Raw genomic sequence first — 25,573 nt, 5'->3', positions numbered from 1 at the left:
CCAAGGGGGCGTATGAGTGCTTTTAAGTTATGTGTACGGCCCGGCAGCCACACCACTACCAACTCCGTAATTTACGGTTTCGAGTGTATTCTGTTGTCTGCTTTTAGGGGTCAACTTATGGCCGTGCGTGCCCGCAGTCGTGTGTTTGTGTTTGTGTTGCCGGGTTTTGGCCATTGTTTATGGGGCGCTCACTTTTTGCTGCAATATGTTGCTCTGGCAAACAATGCGATCGCATGTAGCGGACCAGTTCCAGAACAAATTGCGCCACATAAATTATGCGAATGTCAAAAAGTTTTTGGCGATTGAAACACGCCCCCAGGCCACGCCGCCCACGCCATTTCCCCAGGCCCCAGTCCAAGCATTATTGAATTAAATATAGGAACATGGAATTAGGTTAATTTAGAACGGAAATGCGCCAAAATTAAAAGACTTTTCAGAGCTAAGTGAGAAAAATCATTCGTGTTCTCCAGGTTATTTCTGTTTGAATAAGAGTATCAGAAAGTTTTACCAAAAACACTGTTCTTTGAAATATGAATAAAAAAGTTGTACCACATGTTTTTGGCGTTTCCTGGCTCAAGGAAGTGATCAAGGATGAGTTCCCAATTTCCATGAAACTTGCCGGTGGAGAAGTGGAAAACTTCAACTCAAGATTTCTGCATAAAAGAAGCCAGAAATTTCTCTAATAAATGAACTTTGCTCATCCAAATAGTTTCACGCGCAGTTTCATCACGAGTTTCCCAACCAAACTTGTGTCATCAAAAAATCACGCTCTTGGCTCGTTGGCTGATCACCAATTTTTCCGTTGTGCATTTAATAAGCAGAGTCACTTCTTTTTATGATTTTATCATGCATATAAACATTTCACAGCTCGAGTGTTTACGGCCAACTTCTCCTGCTCATCCAAACTTGCCAATTTCATCATCAATATCATCATCAGCCGCAGAATCAGCGGCGAGTGGCATGGGGCAGGCAGGGTAGCCACAGGGCTATGTGCCTTTGATGGCTGTGTTTAAGTATCCGCCTTTGGTTATAAAACTTTAAAATATGTGCGTATAAAAACCTAAGCAGATTCTTTGCATCTAACAATGTACGGATGCGCGGGTTTTTGGCAGCAGCTGTAGCCGAATTTTGAAAGCATTTCGGTCCTCGGACTTTACCGCGGCCAGCGTAATGAGCCAATGCTAAACCAAACAGGCGGCATGAATATTTCCTACTTAGTTAGTGGCAATAAAGTTTTCACATTGAATGCCACAAAGTTTCCATTCAAATTATATATAGCCAGATAAAGGATGAAATGTATGTATATACAAGGACGATTTTTTAATGATTTCTTCTATCTAAAAATTAGTAAATGTTTCAGGATATTAGAAAGGAATACATTCAAGGATACTGATAAATCACAATACTTCTATAGACCATAAAACTAACTAAATGGCTAGAAATCGCAACTTTCACTACATTCTCTACAAAAAAGTTTCGTTAAAAGTTTCCCTATAAAAATATCCTTCCATAAAAAGTTTTCTACAAACATTTTCCAACTTATACGCCACTTTCAAAGCTTTATACTCAGCTTATACGCTTATATTAGCTCCTTTTCATATATCCATCCTTTATATCTTTAGAATTTGTAGCAAAAGCTTTCGAAATTATACATAGAAGTCAGAAATGTCGAAGCTCATGAGTATAAGTTGAAGTTTATTGCGAAAGACTATACACAAAGTTCAAAGGATTATACTCCTTCTGTATAAGTAGTAGCTAGTAGCTTTTGATTTGAAAGCTTTCGAGTTTGGTTGAATTTCCCAGTTTTCCTAAGGTCCTTGGTCCTTTTATAGTGAGTATAACAGTTTTTCCGTTCATATTTCAACTAAAGAGCGATACAAACCAGAAAGAGTTACCTCCAACACGCCTGAAGTCCTTGTTGGAGGAGCCACCGTCATTCCTTCACCGTCTTGTTTCCTAGACCTTATAGTCACACAATTAAAAAGTCAGAAACCACCGCACTCTCCCTCTTTATATATGCAGTACTCCTTTGCTCCTCTTGCAAGTTTAATAACTTGGAGTGGACTTGGCGCCTGAAAGGTCGCGGCCGAGGACTCATTAGAGAAATTATGAGCAGTTTAAAAATCATTAGCGATGTTGTCTTGGAGTGTGTCTGGTTGCTGCAGAAGTAACTGGATTAGCCCAATTACCACTGCCACAGACAGCATTGGAGTTTCTTGTTAATGAGTGGACAAGGTCAAGTGCTGCAGGCGATTGTCGATTCTGGACGGCTGCCAACTGAGGGGCGGGGCTTCACCCATTTCTGTTTGCCAAACAAATCGCTTAAGACCCAGATGGCAGCCAAACAGCAAAACAACAGAGTGGCTCCAATATACACACATTTGTCAGTCAATTTTCAATTGACACTTGAGCCTTTGAGCTGCACGTAAATTTATTTGACTTCGCCGGGCAATCAGAGTGGGAATCAGCATACGAACTGGAATCTGAATCCAGAATCACAATCGAATCGCTGGGACAACATGTGTGGAGGTGAAAAGAAAATCTAACTGAAATCGTACACCTGCACAATGAGAAATCGCCGGATTTTCGCTGGAAAAGCCCGTGCCATAATGCAGTCAATTGAGTTTTCATTTCAGCGAAAATGGATCAACAAGGCGCTGCACTGATGCATGCAACAAATCAGCCAACGCTGACGATTTATTAGTTTGCAAATCGAATTTTAACAATCCGTGCGCTCCGGCCAGGTGTTCTGAAATATACTGAAATATTTGCTACAGCCCCTATGGTTACGTTGTTTCCTGAGTAAATTATCCGCATTCTGCTAATAATTTAATCGGCTTCATTTATCATTCGATCGAAACCGAATCAAAACCGCTATCAAATCAGAACCACTGGCGTGTAAATAAATTTCAGCTGACCATCCGAGCATTCACCGTATTGGAATAAAATACTGTAATTAAATATTTAATTTGCATTAAAAATCAGGCAACCGACGACCCGCTCCTTCTAAATGCATAATGCAGATGCTGCGAACATTTCAATTATGCGCCTGCCAATCGGAATTGAAAGCCGCGGGGAGGACTTAACTCCCTTGATTGCGAAGCGGCTGAATTCCAACCCCGGCGCCTTGGAGGCGAGGACATTGCAAGTTATTAATTACATTTTATACATTTTATGCGATTTATTATTATGCGCATTATGAAATTGCTTGATTTATGTCTGGGGTATGTCCGAGAAACCCTGCCCCCTAAATTCCCACACTCATTGTTGAAACTCTTTCCTTCGGCCATAAATCAAGGGTTTTCTTCTATTTGTTGTGCTTTGTTTTTTGGCCGGGCAGCTGTCAGGCAGTCCCGCAGGACGTTCGAGTATGTAGAAACGCTGTGACATTCCTTTTCAAAAAGGATAAATTGCTTCTGGCGGAAGAAGGCGCTCCCCAGGGGCGGGCAATACTTTTAAAGTGGTCGGGTAGTTAAAAGGAAATGGTATATGCGAGGATGTGTTGCTAAATCAGGAAACTTTATTTTCTTAAGAAAACAGAAGGCAGAAGCCAGGAGTTGACGCCGAACACCTACGCGAAACTTTTCTTAATTTTCAATTAAGAAACGCAAACAATAATTTAGACGCCAAATGAAAAAGAGTAACTGACTTATCTCTCTACACTGCAACCCAAGTTTGTGAACAGAATTCATATTTAACTTTGGACGATGTTTGACTATCTTAACTGGTTCTGAAAGGCTCAAGGTGGGGAGTTACCAATTCAGTGTCCACTTTTGTTGCCGTGCATCGCTGGTACTTTTTCAGCATCCTGTCTGCTGTCTACGCAATTAATTTGCTGGAAAAGGCGGACAGAAATCAGCTGAAAGCATGCAAAAAGTAACACGGACAAAAAGCAATGGCAAGACAATTTCTACTTTGGCTTTTTATTTCGCCTGCCTTCCTTTAGCTGAATACGCATAAATTCGCATCCGGCGACAAGATGGCGCAGCGAGAATGAGTTTCGGCTGCAATACCTCGTTCACTTAAAGCGGAGAAATTGTCAACGCTGCACTCTGCGCGACAGGGACGGAGAGGACTGCCTAGTCCTGGTGCCTTCTCTGTCTGTGTTTGGCAACATGGCGTATGCAGCACTTCCGCTAAGCGAAAAAAAAGCGGAACGGAAATGTGCAAATGAGTGCGCCTTGAATATCTTAAGCAGGCCACGGATACTCCGAGTCCCCCGTCTACAGTCTCCGCCCTGCTGTCATTGCAAATATTGTTTTGTTTTTGCGCCACGCCCCGCTTGCACTACCACTCCCTCTCCCCGAAAAGATGACAAGCTGGATAAAAATTACGATTTGGCCTTCTAGTTGCATTTTTTGTATTATTTTCGCTTAATTGGAAAACTATATGCAGACAGTGAGAGGCGGTGGCAGCAAAGTGCTGAGCATGGCAGGGCGAAATGGGACAGCAGCGTCAGTAGGGCAGGGCAGTTAAGAGAGGAAAATATGATTGGCATTACAAGTTGCAAGTAGAAGAGTTACTCAATCAAAGAAAGAAAAAGAAATGGAAAATGCATTTATTTTAAATTTTTCTTCGACGGAAAAGAAGAGTAGCTGTAGCATTTAAATTTGTGGCATTCAATCCCCAAACTAGGCAGAATTTAAGCTGTGACCTGGCACACAACAAATTCCCAGAAAGCTATTTCAATTAGTTGCGTTTGCCAGCTGCAAACAAGTAGTTACCCTTAACCCCTGAGCCCTGGCCCTGGCCCCATGTCCAGGACCTCTGTAATTAGATTTCATTTTCGGACACGATGTGAAAAACAATACGTCAATAGCAATAGACAAACAGCAATTGCCGCTCTGGAAATTAACAATGGCCAAGGTTATGCAATCTAATTGCCAAACTATCGGGTTATCTGGCCGAAATGAGCCCTCTCCTGTCTAATTGCAAAATTTGCAATCGAAAAGAGTTGCTATTTAATGAGAAACATCGACGCACTTTAAAAATTCCATTATGCGAGATGCGGCTCGAATCCTTCTGTCTCACTTCGTTAATTTTTCATCAAACTCCATGGAAGTCAAGCCGCAAACTCATTCCGATAGTGGTTCGAAAAATCTTTGTTGGCCAGAGGTAGAGCGTGGGGCCGAGTCCGACTCTGACCGCAGAAGCGCGTTTCTATTTCCGACTTCTGTGATGAATGACAGCAACGAGTGTGCATCATTCATCAGAGCCCGACCGTGGTGGAAGTTCAGAGCCCTTGATGTGTGGCCGAGTGCGTGCTGGGCGAGTTGAAAAATTCATTACAATTAGTTTGGCGCCACTGCACTGTCCAGACCCGAATGGTTTTCGCATTCAATCTGCGAAGGTCCTCTTAGGGCCCTCCTCTGCCTCCTCGTTGGCTGTTTGATGCGATAATTTGACAATTATCGCACTTTACCGAGTTTTTTATTTGGAACAGACACAAAGGATGTGTCAAGTGCAAGCTGTAGCGACAAGGGTCAAGTTAATAAAGGTGCCATTGGCCCAGGTGGTTCTTGACATATTAGGCTTTCACCAGGGACTGTTGCCTGTTACCTGTTACCCGTCTTTTCTTTAAGTCCTTCTCCAAAAAAATACATATCTGTTTGAAAAAAGTAGTGTATCTCTCAAGTCCTTTATTTATCGTCCATGCAATTCTCGAATATTTTTCTACGCAATCTGGGCAAAACTTTATTAGCTCGACCAGCTGTCACACGGCAACCTTTATCACATTTAAACAGCCGCCGAAAATACAAGAGAAATGAAAAAATGTTCGCTATCATTCGGTGGGGAGATGGTGGCCTTAAACCAGAGTCTAGGCCCTCAGACCCTTTTGCGTTCTCTCTCTCCCCTTAATTGATCAAAGGAGCTGGTCGAAATGGGCGAAAAGAAAACTCAAAACTTGGCTCAACAATTTTCACGCCAACTTAAAGCCGCTTAGGAGCGAACTCGGAACTGAATACTGAGAAGCGTGAAGGCAGACAAATACAGAAGTTCCCAGAAGTTCCGGCAGAAGGAGGAATCTTTCTGGTTGAGTGGACTTCAGGTCTTGTACTCCATCATTTGGCCTGCCTACCTCGCCACCTTTTTATCCGCTTTTTGGCCAACTTTGCTTCTCAGCGCTCCGCTCATTAAGATGCATTGCAATCTAGGTGTGTGCAATATGCTCCTACCTGGGCTGATGATAATAAACGGGAAAGTTTCTCCACAAGTCGAGTTGATTATTATGCGCCGACAAACTTGGAATTGTTAATGCGTGTTAAAGATTTTGCATTAATTATCTCAGATGGTGTTTGGCGACGCAGGGAAAACTTTAATTAAGTCGGAGTCCTCATAAAATAGTGAATTGCGTATATGCAGTGTGGGTCGGTGACTGTTGACTGAGGATGGAGGCCTGTGTGCAAACTAATTAAAAGGTGCAAAGTATATGTCTACTGTGTATGGGAGTTCTTCAAAGAGTTCAAAGCAAATTTTGGCTTCGAATATATTGTTGAATTCATCAACTGGCCATTAGGACATTTCTTTGCTTGAATTCAAAAAAAAAAGGAAACTGGTAAAGTGAAACCGAATAAACAAACCGATAAAACCCCAAGAAACAAATAGAAAAGTCATAAATGCGGACACAAGCAACTGAACGGCATAGCCGAGCAGACAAAAAACAAAACTTTTGCTACAAATGCCATAAAATGCCGAAAACTGCAAAAACTTCTTTGGCTGCATGGTTTTATGGTCGCAACCTTTATCTACATACCCCTCGGGGGTGCTCCGCCCCAGAGGCTTTCGACTCCTGTCGATATAACATGGCCATTGACTTTGAGCTGAGTTGATGATTTAATTGCGAGGACAGGTGAAGGAAGAAGGCCTTCAAGTGTTTGGCAAGAGCTAACCAGAAACGTTTCTCAGTGCTCCCAGCCCAGTCTCCCGCCTCCCTCTGCGGCCATAGTGGCTTCCCATTGTCAACGTTCAGACAATTGAGCTCAAGTGTTACCACTTGGATTGGAGTCCCCTCAGCACTGGCCTCATAACAAGTATAAATGTCCCGAAGAATGAGGTCCTGCTGCGACTGAAAGCCGGGAGAATGGAAGGGAGGGCAGTATCCGGGAAACTCTCGTTGTGCGGCAAGACAATAAAAAATGCTGGGGCAAAGTTTTCGCAGATAAGCCCAAGCACGTGTCGCTGAATGTGGTCGAGACCTTGATGACGCATATGCCGTGTGTTGCCAAGTAGCTTTTTCCTCATTTGTCAGGCTTGATTTGATGTGCAAAATTAAATTCAGATCTCTTCATTTTGCTTACCGATTTGGCCCACAGTTACTCCGACAAAAATTACATAATGTCGCCTCTTATTTATTGATTAACCGAGACAAGACCTCCTATCTAAACTTCAATTTCAGTTACTTTTGTCTCGGAGCAAACACAAGCCACATTGCTTACTTTTCTCTATTATTACTACTGCTTATTGTCCTTGGCTTCCTACAGCCACAAAGCCAAGAGTGCAATTGTCCCGGGCAGCTCATCCTCATGGCCGGGAACATTTTATCGCACACCCACGGACACGTCCTCGACTCTCGTTTAACTTTTGACCTCCTTGCGGCCTTTGTCTTGGATCCCTCCCAAGTGTTATTTCTATTTCGGACCATCTTTTTTGGTCGCAATTGAGTCGCATAATTCACAAAAGTTTATAATCAAAATAGCCTCCTCGGGGCTGGAATTTTTCACTCCGGCCAGCTAATTGAGTTTGCAATCTACGAAAATCGAGCTTGTGTTATTTGATGAAACTGGGCCGGGATGATTATCAGCTACTGACCAGCTGCTTTAAAAACCTAGCCGACAAATTAGCAAAAAGCTTCTGCCAAGGACTCTGGCCACCAGGAGGGAGGATATTTTCTAAAAAGCCCAGGCCCTGGACCGATACATTCATGTGTATATTTTATTGAACCGACAGACTGTGATTTTACCAGCACACTGAGCAGTAAATTCTCCAGGCGTTTCCTGATTGCTACACGAGCATCCATTGGCCAGAAGGGTGGTCGGGGGCTCTGAGGTCAGGTTGCGCAAACACGCACCCAAAGCCAAATCAAGTCGAGCTGACTTGGCCCAAACTATGTACAATACTATCCGCAATCCACCTTCCGGAGATTTCTTTTCTCCCTCGTCCTTGCACTATCAGCACGCTAGGGCGAGGTGGGCTGGGGTGGCTGGGAAAAGAAATACAGGTCCTGTTTGGGCTTGGGTGGTACGGGATAATGAAATAAGCCACAACAGCAACGGCTCCTCGAACATATTGAGTGGAAGCTGCACAAACAAATGAACTAAATGTGAACACGTAAGGTAAATAGCGGCTGGCACAGATTGCTGCTAAAAGAGAGAGCCCATGGGTGGGGAAACTAGTCGGACCAGGATGGACTAGTCGGAGGTATAATTCAGTTCTTAATCTTTCGAACTACGCTCTGCACAAAGCAGATTTTCCGATTTCCAGGAAGTGGTGTTGGTCCGTAGAGACTGTTTATGGTGTGGGAGTTTCAGTGCGGGAATATGACGACTAGTTACAGGACATGTGTTCAAAAGCTTATCATTAAATTAAAAAAAACACAAAGTGGAATGCTTTTACATTTTTGCCACTGAAATTCTTAAACATGAGTGCCATTAATCAGAGGGACGTGCCACCCCGGGCCACTCTGGCCAACACGCACCGAAATGTTGATAAAAATGTTCATGGGCACTTGCAACGTGTTGCGAGATTGTCGACTGGCCTTTATTTATACAATTTTTTGCGCCTGACCCTCTGTTCCGCATCCAACAATGCGCAAACTATTTTGACATTTTTTCCGCACTCTGGATATTTGTTAAACAATCGCAGTTTTTTGCTTTCGAACAAATTGCTTGAACAAACTGTTAGCAAATGCCAGAGCTGCTGCGGGTGATGGCCTGACTTTCGAGTTAAAAGTGTGAAATTCAAAAAAGAAGGAAAACCATTCAGTTTGGCAAATGAACCAATTGGATCCCCAACTTAATCAGCATTAATTAAAATCCGTTGGTTCTTTCAGACATGTCCTTCCTGGCTATGGCACTTTGAAAGCGATTCCAGTTCAAGTTCCAGCTCAAGTGTATGTTTAGTCGACTTAAATTTTATCTTTAAATTAACAAACAGCGAGTGAAAGCTGCAACGAGGCGTGGCCAGGGGCAGATAAGCTGCATCTTATGCAAATGTAATTAAATGCAACAGAGAGCGCTGTTTTACAATATTTTATGCCATTTCGCTTTATACATATTTTTTTGCTGCTGGCTGGTGGCTGTTGGCAGTTTGTTTTTGTGTTTGGGCCATGACGCTGCTTAGAAGGGAGCTGGCTTAGCGAACCGAACTCGTTGCTTATCCTTTGGCCGCCACTCTAGTTATTTCAGGCGAACGAATACAATGAGAGCTGTGTTCTATTTAGTTTTGAAGCGATAATTAAAACAAATAAAAGTTAATTAAATACAGTTTAAAGCGTACGATGATCTTACGACGACTCGAAGGACCCACCAATTCGTGGAAGATATAAGCGTGTCGCAACGCAATCCCAAAGTCCACACTAATTGGTTTACATAACAAACAGACCTCGACCAGGACCTGGACTTGGACTAAGGTGTGCAAAAGTGAGGTGAATCAAGAATCACTCCGACAAAAGCCCTCTCCGCCTTGCTTTAAGCTGATTACAAAGCACTTTTTTGCTGTCCTGCCTTATCCTTGCAGCGGGATTTCCGCTCTCCTGCTCCTCATTGTCACTTTTGTCACCTTTGTTGTGATTGTTGCCAACGTCAAATTCAGATTATGCAAGTAATGGAATTTCTATGCTCTACTCCTGACTTATTCAACCGGCGGGGGTCTAAAAAAAAGGACGAAAAACTCTGCCTGATGAATGAAACAAGCGTGTGCAATAACAAAATAGATTTCAATCCAACTCAGTGACAGGAGCCGTTTTATTTTCAACGCGACATTAAATGAATAATTTCACAAAGAACGTTTAGTGTCAAGCGCAGGTTTTTTGCCTCCTACGGAACATATTGTACAAAAGCAGTAATTACTTCCTACAAAGGTGATTCAATTAGGACTCCCGTGCAAACAAATAAACAGAAAAACGAAACTTAAGCAGATCAAAGTTTAAATTTGGCTAGTGGGCATTGAAATTCGAGTCATTAAATATAGGCAAATGGATACTTTGATGTGATTTTAAGGAAGTAATTAAATAAATACCGTCTCTGAGTGACTGTCGAAACGCGCCCGGGGGAATCGGGGAACGGATTCAATTACAGGGCGGATAGATAATGAGGTAAACAAGAGCCGAAAATAAATATAATCCAGACTTTCATTTTATCGAATTTAAACGCATCAAAATACATACTACTTTTTATACAAAATCCTGGCTAAACCTATTTTCCTTTTCTCTATTTGCAGGTAAACAAATTTTACTTTCTATCCAAACTCTACTCGAAAGCCGCACTCAGGTAAGGTTGGTACTTCACCGCATCGAAGCAAACTTTAATTACTTTGACGCCGAGTTCCGTGCAGTTGACTCTATTTGCAGTCCCTCCTAAACTTTAAGCCGCTTATAAAGAAAACAGAAAATTCCCCAACACAAGCCCGAGCTCGATCCCGAGCCAAGTAAAGCCGGAAACTTTTATGCGCCCGAGTCAATAAAGCACAATGGAAACAGAGCCGGCAATAGTTGCTGGGAAAGAGAATTGCTAAAAATATGCATGACTGTTGTTAGCCACATACACACATGGAATGTATTCCACAGAAAGATACCAACAAGATTTGTGTAGCAGCCAATGCCATATAGTAAATGGGGGAAGGGCTAGCTGGCAGCAATATTCCACATACGCCAGGTGGTACAGCACTTTAATTTTCACGCAAAAATGACACGGACGCGAGGGCGAAATCGAATGGTCAACGGGAAATCTAAACATAGTCGCACATGCATATCTTATATTTCCATTTCCGCGCCCAAAACTGCCATCCGAAAACAGACCAAACAAAGACTTGGGATCATCTATGAAAAGCAAATATTTTGAAAGCAACTAACCAACATTTGGACGAGCGGCCATTGTTTCATTTACACAACTAATTTCATTGCACATATTTGAATCGAAATAGGTAGCGAGTGCCATGGGTAGTGGGTATAAAAAAATATGATATCTATAAATCCGAGTGGCCCAGATAAGCCGTGCTTCCGCTGCAAAGAATTTTTGCATCGGTTTCCATCAGAATTGTTGTGCCGAATTCATGCGAAATGAATATTCTTCTATTTGAACTGATTGCATATTTGATTCGGATATAAATGTGAAAATGTGGAATGTGTCGCTTGGGCGGGAGTGCCTTAAATTTCCATTTTATTTCGTTTAATTCCGTCCGCTTGCTGGGTCATCTCTTGCCTGATGTCCTGCCGTAAAGCCAACTCTTTAATGCCGTTTTATGCTTAGGTGGCGACCTTACATAAACCAGAAATTGTAGACGCAACAAACATTGTGTAATACGCTACACCGAGCACCGACCAACGACCACCAACCGCAAGGGGCATAAACAATATTTATAGTTGGCTGATGTAGATAGAGGCGGAAGCCTTCAGCGCAACAACAATGAATTTGCGGCCATAAAAGCCAAAACATTGTGCAACACCAGCACCATCTGCTAGTTGAAAGTAACAGTGCCACTGCCACATGACGAGGTCTGGAGTCCAGAGTCTGGAGACGTTTTTATGAACCCCTCCGCCCGCACACGCTCCCCCGAAAACTCAATAAGCGAGGATGTGTGTCGCCTCCCAGTTTCCTCGTTGGTGGCTTCCCTGTACTTTCCCGCCCCAATCCAACCATATTCGATCTCCATTTGAAGCACATTTCAATGGTTTTTATGGCAAGAACATCAATCAAATGGAAAATATTATTGACAAAACATGCGCACGACATTGTTGATGCGATTTCTTAAAAAAAGTTCGAAAAATATAAGAGCACACTCGAAAAAATTCTGTTGGGGCTTTGACTTGATTTCCTAAGTTCCCACACCCCCACACTCGTAAATATTTCTTGCCTCATTACCCAGCTAATTGATGAGAATTGTATAGACCAGTGCCTGCTCATTTTTTCAAGTGTAAACATTCAGTAATTCCACACACACTCGGACCACACAAACCAGAAACATCTAGAGTAAAATAAGCTATTTGCGAACGTGCCGCCGCAAAACTAGGCTACAATTTAAATTGTATTGCAGCGCAATAGTTTGATAAATTGCTGCAAAAAATTGATTGATGCCCGGGGGCTTCTTCTGTTTTCCACTTCGCCTGTCGCAAGGACGTCTAGGACAACTGGTATTCCGTCCACGGAGGCGTTGGCGTGTCACTTCCGAGACAAGTGTCGATAAGTCACGCGTGACTCTGGTCCCGCTTCTCTGGTCGGGCATAAATCAATGTAATTAATTCGAGTTTATCAAATGCTGAAAGTTCTCTCGGCCGCCACTCGATGCCTAATGGCCATTCGAGGAGCATAATTATCTACATTTGTGTATACAACACAATGCTGATGCTGGGCTGATGTTATTGGTGTCTGTCATTACTGGCAGACATTAAAGCCAAGTCCTTGAGGGCCTCTGGGGGAGACCATTCGCTACAAAGAGATGTCTGCCAGCCGAGCCTGTAATTTTTATTAATAGGATTCTAATTTGCTGGCCACTTTTCTCCATTAGCCCCGTTCGTAGGGCGGGTTCACTGGCCACGTCTGGGAATGCTTTAAGGAATTTAACTTGGTTGGTTTGGAGTCGGGTCCACCTGTCGCTGTTTGGGGGGGGGAATTCGTGACGAAAGGAGTGGAATATCTTGGGCAGTTGCGTTGAAAGTTTTCGTCGGAGATACAATTTAATGCTCCACTGCCATGCGGTGGTAAACTCATTTACCTCCGGGACTTGGGAATGCGAGGCACGCATTCGGGCCAACTATTTCCTCGGTTGGAAGTCCCTGGTCCGCTCCCTGCTCCTCGAATAGTGCAGCCAATCATGGAGCATATGCTGTGATAGAGAACGAGCCAAAGTGCTTGACATGTTTACACCGTTCGATTGCCGAGCTGTGGATGCTATTAAAAGTTTGGCCAAAGTTTCGCACATAATTTAAACTATGACACGGGGCCGCAACTTTCCGCCGCTGTCCTTTCAGCATGATTAGTCGTCCCTTGGCTCAAGAAGTCAGCAGCAGGTGTGCTGGTAAGTTTCTGGTGATATAGCACTTTGTCCATTTGACGTAGTTTCTTAACACTTGGGAGTGGCATTTGAGGTGCAGGCGAGGAAACAATTGTTGTCGCCAAATATATTCATGGTGAATTCTGTATTTAAAAGGCTATCAAATGGAAGGGTGTCTAACTTTTAATTGTTGCCCGAAAATGTAATATCATGAATTTTCTCGGTGTATTTCGCTGAGCTCCCAGTTTACTTCTCCAGAGCTTAACTGACAGCCGTCGAAGTTTAGTGGCAGTCAATTCGGAGTCGGAAAAGAAGGACCGAGTGGGCCCCGCTCGGGTGGCGACAACTGGTGATTTTCGACGACCCAACCAAGCAGGGCTAACCCGTTTCCCAGCCATTCATTATGCAGGAGCTGCTACTGTTGTCTGCATAAATTCTCCGGCTTGGCCGAGACCAGCATAAACAAGTCAAGTGCAAGAACAGGGCCTCTAGTTTTTGGTCAGAACAGAATTATGGCCATTTGGTAATTGTACAATCGTATGCAACAACCCCCGGGTACCGGAAACTGCAACTGCAATGACAACTGTTTTCGGGGCTGCAACATGAAGCAAGGCCTGCTTCAAAGCATCTTCTGCTTGCCGGCTGTCATCATCAGCATGGGGAGAAGTGTTTCTTATCCTCACTCTTCCGTCCTCCGTTGTCCGCACTTTCTCTCACTTTCTTTTCTGGCCACAAAAACCGCAAAACATCCAGCCCCTGCGAAAACTCATTTGCTTTTTGTTGCCACCATTGCTGTGAGCCCCAAAATGTTATTAAGGGCGCTTGGGCATTCTCTTTCATGTTCCAATTTCTTAAAGAACATTTTAAGAAGATTTCTTCCCCAGCTGCCGGACGATTTATCATCCACCTGGGTCCTATATAAGCATGTTCTTTTATCAATTAATGTCCTGCCAGAATTTTTGGTTCATAAATTTTGGCAGTGCTGCCAAAGTACGTGACAAAAATTCTTGTTTATTTTCGGGGTGAGGACTCCGTCGCCGACTCTCAATTGATTGTAATGGATTTTTTTGAGCGGCTGTGCCGGCATGTCTGCCATTTAAACCAATTAAAAAGCGCCTCTTTAAGTTGAAAACTTTTCGGCGCCTGCCCAAGAGCCCCTGTGCGATGATTGAGCGAAGTGTGAAAATGCTAAATACTGGAATGAGCAGCGAAACCTCAATAACCACAAGCATGACAATCATATACACATGACACAGACAGGCGTACGAAATATCAGAGCGAACCGCAGCAACATTGTTGCCGGCTCGCATGTGGTGTGCATTTTGTTTTGGTTTCTTTTTTGTTTCGAGAGATGAAGGACGCAGGACGAAGGACGAGCTGCAGGGAGCAGCTGCCAGTCAGAGAGGCGGAAAGACAGACAGGCAGATAGACAGACAGACGGACGGATAGACCGCAATCATAAAAAAATCAGCAGCAGCCAAGCGACAAAATGCATTTGAACAAGTTTTTACGATCTAGTGGGAGGTGGTTCAAGCGGGCGGTTCAAGAATTGCAATAAAATATTTTTGCAACAATTTAGATGCCACAGCTTCCTCAGCTCAGTTGGCATTAGCCCTGGACATGCTGCTGGCCGCCTTTATGGCCCGGCCCCATTAAGCGCCATTAATGGCCGCCAACGCACAAGAAAGCCACATGTATAGACCCGACCGGATGGTCAGCTCTGATTTTCTTCTATATCGTACATTGTGTGCTGCAATTGCTGTGGAGGCGGTCGTAAAACGAAATGGCTAACGGAAAACTGCATCTTGGCCAATTAGTTTTTACCTCAAGAAAGCGGAGGAAGCTCCTAAAATGGAGCAAGAAATCTTAAAGTATCGACAGTTGTTATTTACTTTTCGTCCTGCCATTTAATATCGTTAAAATTCACTCAAGTGCGAAGCTTGACGATAAACATTGGCGCTCTGGCGAGGAGACAACACCCCCAGGGTGGGGGAATTGCCAACGAAAGCCGGGAAAAAATATGGCGTCTTTGATTTTGACATTGTGCCACATCACGTAGTGCATATACACATATAAATATGTTTGGATGGCGGAAAAGCCGCCTGAACAAGCGAAAATAGCGCATAAATTTATGACACTCAAAGTGGGGCAGGGCAGGGCCGGGGCGTGGCAAGTGGCATGTGGCATTTGTGCAGCTAAGCGTGGCAGCTCCCCCGAAAAAAGGAAATATATTGAACACTATTTATTTGAGGCACATCCAGCAGCACCCAGCACCCCCTAGCCGGAGAAAAAGAAAAGCAAATTCGACACATACGTATGTATTCCATGGGCTAAATAAGTGATAAAGTTGACTTTGATTTCGCCACTCGTTCACTCCGTTCGAGTGCAGTTAACCCAAATTGCTTCAATGTCAGTTTTTATGGCCACACAAAGGACGCGGCGCCAAGATCCTGGCGGGCTTCTCCCAAGGATCCGCTCCCCAGCAGCTGTCCAAACATTGCACACACAGTTCGCCATCAAAACTCGCCGAATGTCGGTGGGGTAGCCCTGGAGTGTGTCGGAAAGCTCAAGAGCTCAATGGGATATCTTCTATTTGATTTTGGGGTTAGTTTATGTCCCAGTTCGGGAGAAGAATGCAATAAAATTGGTGTTAGATAAATAGATAAAATATTTCAGGGACTGAGCGTTTCGGTTGACAAAGTGATGTGATAAGAGCATCGCAAATAGGGTTAACCTTTGTGCCTGCTCGGCTTACAATAACTTATTGCGAATCAAATTATATTTCTGCCTACGACGTATTTTAAATTCCCCGCTTCCCGAATATGTGCTTAATAAAAGTATATAAAATTTCATTTATCCAAGCTCCGAGCTCTGGCTTCGAGAAGCTCAAAGTCTTGCGTGGTATGCGGAAAAAATCTGCGTCAAAAATATATGAGGCCACATGAAATTTTCATAGCATTCGATATATATTACACACACACATCCGCATCCCCATATAGATAAATTGAATTTTGACGTAATAAAGTCAAGGAGGAAAATTCTACGGGGATTTAATGAAAAAATCTGCATACGCGCGGCCATGAAGGCCATCGATGTCGCTATCGCTTTTAAATAAAGCGAAACATATTAATATTTATGTGGGCGAAATAAATGAATAATAACAGCAGCTCGGGGCTGAAATTACTTTCAATAATTATAAGAAGGCGCACAATTAAGGACAATACCGATTGCAATTAAAGACTTAAGTTCTGATTCCGTAATTGCCTTATTTAATTCGCCTGCCGGGGGATATCATTATATTTAACGATATACTGCAGTTAATATCCATTGCAATCTCGATGGAAAAGTTAGGGAAAATGGGCCGAATGGAAATGGGAAAAATACAAGCAAAGTAATATGCTCATCTGGTGGATGCAAGGCCTTTTGCTGAAGCATAAATATTAATCAGAGTGCTGGAAATGATTTGCATTTAATGCCGTTCTGCAGCGGCTCTTTGCCAAGTTTTAATTAAAATGTCGTCACATGGAAACCCAAATACAACTGAGTTGGCAATTAGCAATGTTTTGCCATAAATTTAATTCCGAATTGGTCCCAAACATTTGCTAATTTAGCCCCCAGAAAGGAGGCTGGGCACAGGGTTAGGAACTTATCGCACATACGCCATGTGCGCCCAGTTGCAGTGTTGCAACTGGCAAGAAGAGTTGTCAACCTGCTGGAGCCAAGTGTGCATATAGATAATTCTTGCACACAGATAATTCCCAGCCAAGACAACAAAATTATAAACCAAAACACAAACACACCTTTGCCCTGAAGGACATTTTCATAGGTTGTCCTCCTTGGGAGACCCAAGTAAACTTACAAATGAAGGCACTTGAGATCTAATAGGATAACGACAATTATTATAAAACAACCAAAACCAAGGAAAATATAAATGAGAGCAGGCTCTGTTGAGAGCATTTCTTGACAGTGATATTCTCTTTAAAATTTATCTAACAACTCTTTTCTTTCTGTGCACTTGAGGACTTGTACATGGCCTGTTAAACTGCAAAAGTTTGTCGCTTCCTTGGCACATCTGCTGACTTAGATCTGTGTGTACAGTGTTCAGGTTTTGGTCTGGTCCGGTGCTCTTTGTATTTATTTAATTAAAGCCCACTGGCTTTGCCCAGTCTGTTGTTATTGGGGCAATTATAAATGATATATGTAATTTAGTAGCCTGGTGACGTCCCTGCTCACTGATATGTCTCATTGTCAGTGGCTTTGTTTGCACTTTCCCGCCTCGCATTGTCGGGAGAGTGGGGTTTGTTCTTCGAGTATTTGCCCGACCTGCCATATTAAATCAACTGTGTGCTCACAATTCAACTCGGGCGAACGGGCGACCTTTGTGGGCCAGTTGGACGAGAAATTCGTTTGAATGATTTCAAAGCAATTCCAGCGCCACAATAGGTGTTGTCCTACATGGCCCGAGGCAATGATAGTTAATTATGTGGCTGAATGGGCGAGACAAGACAGAGGGCCTCAAATAGCCCGAAAATAATTTCAAATTTACGCAAGAATTCATTTGCAATCGCATTACCTTCCACTGCCTCTGCCACTGCCGGAGTCCTTGATAAAATAGAAAATCCATGAATATCAAATAAATTACATCATCGCACAGAGCCTACACATGCAAATAAAAATCAAATGGGAACCGAAAATATCCCGGGCTGTTTAATATGCAAAAAGCGTTTCAACTCCCACTTCGAATGAAAAAAAAGGCCACAAAAAGCGACATTGGGGAAGGGGTCCTAAATAAAAGACAAACAGAATGATTGTCGCCTCAATAAGAGGCGTCAAATTGTTGCTCCGTCTGGCGAAAACTTTTCCTCATTGTGTCTAGTACGTGATAATTGCGCCGACCAGCCATCCAACCAACCCACCAAGTACCAACTTTCCTTGAGTGCCGAATTGAAAATGAAACGAGATATTTAACCAGGCCTTCTATTCCTCTATTCCCGCAGTCACCAAGTTCATACGCATTGGCATCGCCGATAAAAACGATAATCCGCCCTATTTCGACAAATCGCTCTACGAGGCCGAAGTGGATGAGAACGAGGACATCCAGCACACAGTGCTCACTGTAACGGCCAAGGATCACGACGAGTGTAAGTATAGGCTTCCGCCAAAATGTGCCCCACAGCTAAAATTCCGCAATTATTATCTTACACACACATTTTTCTCTACTTTTCCCTTTTCCTGAATTTTTTCTGTGGTTTCCCCTTGCAGCCTCACGTATCCGCTATGAAATTACAAGCGGCAACATCGGCGGCGCTTTTGCGGTTAAAAATATGACGGGTGCCATTTATGTAGCTGGCGCTTTAGATTACGAAACCCGACGCAGGGTAAGTAAAAACGAAAAAATATATGTATGGAAATACAAAAAAAAGAGGGCGGAGAGGGTGCCCGGAGAAGAAAAATGCAAAAGGGAGACCCGAGCCGGAGTCCGGAGTCCTCTGTAATCGACAAACGTTCCTTTGCAGCGAGCAGATATATTTATGGCATAAGCGTTGTGGGCTTAGTCAACTGTGAGATTTGTTTATGTCATTGAAAGCAGAGAATACATAAGGGACAACCGGGATTACAATCTGCCTCCATTCCCCGAAAAACCATCGAAATCCTTAAAGCCAACTTTTTAAACTCCCAGCCAGTCCAGCCATCTTCCCATCTTCGCCATTCCTGGCTAACTATAAAATTCATTAAGAAACTCGCTGCCAAGTTGCCTCGCCGTCTCCTTTTGAATTTCAATTTACACGCTCCGCACACCGCGAGGCTGCTTAAATATTTAAGAGTTTAAACAAGTTTGGTTACAAGCTCTGCGGTTAAAAATTCCAATACCACAGGCAGAAAGGAGACGGAGGGCGGCAAAGGTCCTTTGGCAAAACATTAATTGAATTGCAATTCCTAACAATTGACCAAAGTTCGGAGTCATTGTCGTGACTTTAATTGGAAGACGGCTGGCAAAACTTTCCGAGGGCAAATGTACAAAATTCCAATTCATCCTAAACGTCCTGAAATATTAATTCTGTGTAATAAATTCTCAATGTATTCCCATGTTCAGTATGAGCTGCGTTTGGCCGCCTCCGATAATTTGAAGGAGAACTACACCACCGTGATTATCCATGTCAAGGATGTGAACGATAATCCTCCAGTGTTTGAGCGACCCACTTATCGCACCCAGATTACCGAGGAGGATGATCGCAATTTACCCAAGCGCGTCTTGCAGGTCAATGAATAAAGAAATCAATCGCTTCTGAAGTCTTAGTTGAAAATTATGATTTATTAGAGCTTCTTCCATTGAGTTTTTAGTCATTTTTGTACATGAGGCACATTTCGCAGCAACCCTTTACGTTTCCTAGACTTTATTGCATGTGATGAGTGTTTATTTTGAAGTTCCCCCCAAAACCTGCCTGATCAAGCTTTATTGCACCCCACCACCAATCCACAAATGGAGCTTTATAGTTAAATGATTTCTTAAATATTTTCGTTAGTTTTGAGTTTTGTTTTTCATTCGAGTAAGTGCCTGTCCCCCAAAGCAAATATTTATTTTAATCACCTGAAAGAATACAAACGTCCTTCCCCGTCAGTCACACATCGAAGGCATCTGCCCATCTGCCCTGCAATATTAATGGACTTTGCAGCCAAAACTTTTTGTTTTCGTTCGAAAGTGCAACTTTTTAAGTATGGAGAATGTAACATAAATATTTAAAGCCATTTGCATGTTTCGCGTCCCCAGCTTTGCCGAAGTCCGTATGATTAAGGGCTCGGAAAAAATGGGGAAAAGTAATTAAACAATTTAAAAAAGCTGTCCGCTCCAGAGTGTGTTCAAGAGCTGTGGCATGCGGGCTTGAAAAAATACAAAATTTATTTACAGACCACACACACCCAGAGAATCACATTTAATTGGCAAAGCATTAATGTTGCGGTTGCGGAAAAAACAGCAGTCATAATATTGATTTATCATTAAGCACGCCACGCCAAGTGCGCAAAAAATAGATGTTACGGGGAGAAGATGACTTGGAAATATGTCGATTATCAGCTCAAAATGCTATGCAGCTTGTAATGCATAATTGAATAAGTCGATTAAATTACTGCTTTTTAATGAGTAAACAGCGAGCAATTGAATATGGAATATGCAAATCAGCTGCCACATCGAGAGTCTCCGTAGTCCTTGATAGTTCATAGACAGGGCCCACTGGATCCTGGACAGCCACAAAAACGCATATTCATGTACAGAGCATCTCGAACATGTGTAAATTATTATGCGAGCCTTAATTTAATTTTAATCAATAGATATATGTTTCTTTTGTTATTTACGAGCATTTAAAATTTATTGTTTAATTGTGTTATTTTTGTTTCTTGCTTTCCACCCCACCAATCCCGCCCACCAATTTTGCGTTGGCCATATATTTTATTTAATGTTTGCACAATGAAACACACGCTAGTACGAACTGAAATTGGTTGCCTCCGACAGTTTGAATGAAAATCAAACAACAATCGTCATAAACGTGCGCGACGTCAACGACCTGCCGCCGCAGTTCCCGCAGACATCCTACGAGCGGACTCTCAACGAGGGAATGACCGACACGCCCTTTACCATCATGCAGGTCGCTATACACATTATTTACCACCTCCGAGTCCTGTACATACCATATACAATTCATAAAATCATGCAGCATTCACACTGCAGCATACTATTCCCCTGAAAACAAACAAACCCTGAAAGCAGCTCGTAACAATTAATTTAACCCAGCAAGGGGCGACACAAATCAGTCGCCTCCTCAGGCCCACTTTCATGTAGACTTTTGTGTAAACCACCAATAACACTCGCAGCATAATGAGTGATCGGCCCGTGCAAGGTGTAATGCCGGAATTCATTAAACCGTTCAGCATTAATTGTGCAAATTGAAAGAGAACACCAGCGGGCCTGCGATTGAGCGTCTATAGCAGGCCATTGTATGGCCAACAATTAGTAGAAAGGCTTTAATCGATTTTTTAACAGCATTCTCAATAAAAATTTAATTTTTTTTCGGCCTTTAATTGCCTGCGTACTGTACAGTATGTATGTAGGCTGTGTCGCACTATTTTTATCGTATGGCTTCCGCTTTTCCATTAGCCATTTTCAGTCGGCTGCCAAAGCTGCTAATTAAATTCAATACGCTCTTTAAGTATTAATGCCACACATTTGCACGATTAAGCCTGACCGACCAGATTTTCCGTTGTGGTTTTGTTATGTTTTCCTTGTGGCTAACTGACGCCAACTAATTTAATTAAAATGGACCTGGTTGCAGGTTGCAGCTTAAGGCCAACAAAGGGAATTAAAATCAATCTGTCAGCACTCTAGCATAACATTGTTTTTATTTACACTTTACTAACCGTAAGCAAATAATATTTTATTTATAATTTACCATTTGCCAATGATTTTCTGTTCTAGCACTTCTAACAAAAATGTTTATTCGCTTCCCAAACTCAATACCTGTCAGCGTTTTGCGGCAAATAAATCATAATCCTTTGGAAAAAACCTTCAGAAAATTAGGAAAAAGAATGTTAAAAAGCCATAAAATATTATTGCCAATCCTAAAAAAAATATTTCCTGTTGTGAATCCATAAAAAAAAAACTAACACAAATACACAAAACTATTTTCTTTTTTTTTAATAGCTAGTTTTTGCACGGCATGTTTGTTAAACTTCTCTATAATGCTGCATTTTGTTTGTTTATTTAATTTGATATTTTATTATTTTCCGAACAACCAACCAACCGACCATTAATAATAAATATCTCTGTTTGTTCACCGCTCTGGATGAACAGGTTACGGCCACCGACGGGGACAAGGATCGCCCCCAGAACATCGTGTACTTCCTCACGGGCCAGGGCATCGATCCAGATAATCCTGCCAACAGCAAGTTCGACATCAACCGCACCACCGGCGAGATATTCGTTTTAAAGGTAAGTCATATCGCAGGAACAACAGCGCTTACACGCGCTTAAATCAGGGGCACACCTTCAATTTAAGCATTAACAAATTGCCAGTGGCAACTCACCCATAAATAAATAAATAAATGCGATATTTAAAAATCCGCGCCACGCCGGCCAAGGCCGCAGCTGGCCGACGGACACTGGAAACCGAACTGAACATGATGGCGAATTTCGAAATATGCTTTCGCTGATTAAGCCCCATCAATGCGCACTTAAGCCCGGTTCGATTCAATCGGAATCCCCACAAAACGCGGACGTGTGAATCCGTCTACGTGCTCATTATTTAACATTTAAGTGGCAGTTGACGAACAAAGGGCAGGGCCATTCGAGCTATTAACTAAAGGTTAAAACGCGTCGGAAAATGGACCTCTTTTTCAATCCAATTTAAAAGTTAAAAAATACACTCCATAGGTGAAGAGTCGGCTTTAATGCCATCGTTTTAAGCCAATTTGAAAGTAGCGCTTTGGCTTTTTAAAACCATCCGCAGAGTCGTACATTTCGAAACAAATTGAAACTAATTACGAAATCACAATTGGAAGTCCCTCGCCATATGCGGGCTGAAAAATATCACTTAGCTGGCGCAAATGGAATGCGTACTCCCAAAAACTCCAGAGCCAAATTAAATTAAATTCCCTGGCGTCCGGCTGGAATAAAAATAATATGAGAGCACTTCCTAACGAATAACACATTTGGCCCGCACAATTTAGCCATTTTTAGTCCATTTACTATCTGGCTCTCTATACGAAATTAATTCTACATCCAAACGAAAAGGGGCCGGGCGGGGAAAGTCCCGACTTGATAAGGGATAACAGCCATCTGAACCCCCTGTCGAGGGGTGCGGTTTGTTCCCTAGTCCGTGACCCACTCACAACTAATCCCTTAAATTGAATATGTCATAACAATGTTGGCGAATTTGTCATGCAAATTAAAGCGATGACTGCGCAGGGGTTATGTGTACATATTTTTATGTTATTTGTTACTTAGAGGGTATTCCCGGGGCGTATTTTGGGGTGCAGCACTGCGATATGCTGGGCTTAGAACGTGGAAATTATTTTTCAATCCAAGTCTACCAGAACATGCCCAAGGTACTCACTACGAAGTACCTGAGGGTCTAACCCATCTCCAAAATAACTCTATACACATTCCTATTGTTGTTGTCGCCTCGTGCATATTTTTTACGACAAATCCAATGTCAGCGCCATGAAAGCTTCTCTTGTTGTCGGTCTGCTGTGGCTGTCACATGTGGGCGTGGGTTAAGGGGCGCCGAGGCTAACTGGAGGGGGCTTGGGGCATTATCCAAGGGTTGCCCCGGCAACAGCCAACAGATACAAAGTACTGATTAAACTCGGAGTTTTTTCTCGTTCGCTTTTATTATTTGCATACGTGATGGGTTAAGAAAGGGGCATGGAGGCACGGGGCATGGGCTTGGGCGGCACCAGGTGGGAGCAACACATCCATCAGGCTGCTGTGAATGCATATCAAAGTCACAATCAAAATCAGAGGCAGGTAGAGGCTTCCTTTTTTTTTTGGGTTGGAGGTTCTGGCCCCATTGTGTGAAAGGATAATTTCATGGGGATGTGCTGAGGATGTGTCCCCAGTCACAACAATGTTGTCCTCCCCAGACCTCAGCCCCCATTCCCCAGCCAGATGTTAATCGGTTTTGCGTTTATGACAGCTAAAATTATACAATGGCTCGGTAACAGGGTTTTACACTTAAACTCACACGGCTCTCTTTATTTTTGCGCTTTTATAGCCCCTGGATCGCGATCAACCGAACGGGCGGCCCCAGTGGCGTTTCACCGTGTTCGCGCAGGATGAGGGCGGCGAGGGCCTCGTGGGATACGCGGACGTCCAGGTCAATCTGAAGGACATCAACGACAACGCGCCCATCTTCCCCCAGGGCGTCTACTTCGGAAATGTGACGGAGAACGGCACCGCCGGCATGGTGGTGATGACCATGACGGCTGTGGACTACGACGACCCGAACGAGGGCTCCAACGCCCGCCTGGTCTATTCCATCGAGAAGAACGTGATCGAGGAGGAGACCGGCTCCCCCATTTTCGAAATCGAACCCGACACCGGCGTGATTAAGACCGCAGTGTGCTGCCTGGACCGCGAGCGAACCCCGGACTATTCCATACAAGTCGTTGCGATGGATGGAGGGGGGTTGAAGGGGACGGGGACTGCGTCCATAAGGGTCAAGGATATCAACGACATGCCGCCGCAGTTTACTAAGGACGAGTGGTTCACGGAGGTGGATGAGACGGACGGCACAGCGCTGCCGGAGATGCCCATTCTGACCGTGACGGTGCACGACGAGGACGAGACCAACAAGTTCCAGTACAAGGTGATCGACAACAGCGGCTACGGCGCCGACAAGTTCACGATGGTGCGGAACAACGACGGCACGGGATCCCTGAAGATTGTCCAGCCCCTGGACTATGAGGACCAGCTCCAGAGCAATGGCTTCCGCTTCCGCATCCAGGTGAACGACAAGGGCGAGGACAACGACAACGACAAGTACCACGTGGCCTACTCGTGGGTGGTGGTCAAGCTGCGGGACATCAACGACAACAAGCCGCACTTCGAGCGGGCCAACGTTGAGGTTTCCGTGTTCGAGGACACTAAGGTGGGCACCGAGCTGGAGAAGTTCAAGGCTACTGACCCGGACCAGGGCGGTAAGAGCAAGGTCTCCTACTCCATCGACCGCTCCTCGGATCGCCAGCGACAATTCGCCATTAACCAGAACGGATCGGTGACCATTCAAAGGTCCCTCGACCGCGAGGTAGTGCCCCGTCACCAGGTTAAGATTCTGGCCATCGACGACGGCTCCCCGCCAAAGACCGCCACTGCCACCCTCACCGTCATAGTGCAGGACATCAACGACAATGCCCCCAAATTCCTGAAGGACTACCGGCCAGTTCTGCCGGAACATGTTCCGCCGCGCAAGGTGGTGGAGATCCTGGCTACCGACGACGATGATCGATCCAAGAGCAACGGCCCACCATTCCAGTTCCGCTTGGACCCCAGTGCTGATGACATTATTCGAGCTTCCTTCAAGGTGGAGCAGGATCAAAGTGAGTATAAAATTCATTGGTATTACGTAAATGATTATTTTTCGCGTTGAATTTGAAATATATTTAAACCAAACTGTATTGCATATAAAATCAATTCCGGCTCTGATTAGAAATTCTATTTTTGACTTTTGCCCTTCTGCAATCTGACTTCCATACCCAATTACTTGCAAATTGCACCACATATATACATACGGGAGCACCAGCTCCTCCAAATCCAAAGGGGTTCCTCCTACCCCAGAGCCTGTGTCCAAAAATAGTTACAAACTGACCAACCTGCCTT

The 25,573-nt window shown here is 43.7% G+C and overlaps 1 protein-coding gene across 9 annotated transcripts in view; it reads left to right on the top strand.

The window, feature by feature from the left end:
• The window catches only part of LOC108132279 (neural cadherin), an 82,838-nt gene that overhangs the window by 43,857 nt on the left and 13,408 nt on the right, over window positions 1-25,573 (top strand). For 5 of the 9 annotated variants that reach the window (XM_043213695.2, XM_043213692.2, XM_043213697.2 and 2 more), the window contains 5 exons: window positions 18,204-18,347; window positions 18,469-18,584; window positions 19,301-19,465; window positions 22,049-22,186; window positions 23,970-25,293. In XM_043213695.2, coding sequence (XP_043069630.1) covers window positions 18,204-18,347; window positions 18,469-18,584; window positions 19,301-19,465; window positions 22,049-22,186; window positions 23,970-25,293 — 1,887 coding nt within the window. Of the gene's footprint in view, window positions 1-18,203; window positions 18,348-18,468; window positions 18,585-19,300; window positions 19,466-20,684; window positions 20,847-22,048; window positions 22,187-23,969; window positions 25,294-25,573 lie in introns of all 9 variants that reach the window. The other 4 variants (XM_043213698.2, XM_043213694.2, XM_043213699.2 and 1 more) reach the window with 1 other exon arrangement.

This window comes from Drosophila bipectinata, chromosome 2L (genome assembly GCF_030179905.1).
Source record: "Drosophila bipectinata strain 14024-0381.07 chromosome 2L, DbipHiC1v2, whole genome shotgun sequence".
Classification (NCBI taxonomy): Eukaryota; Metazoa; Arthropoda; class Insecta; order Diptera; family Drosophilidae; genus Drosophila; species Drosophila bipectinata.
The sequence above is the reverse complement of the archived record's forward strand: the minus strand, read 5'-3'. Positions and strand labels throughout refer to the sequence as shown.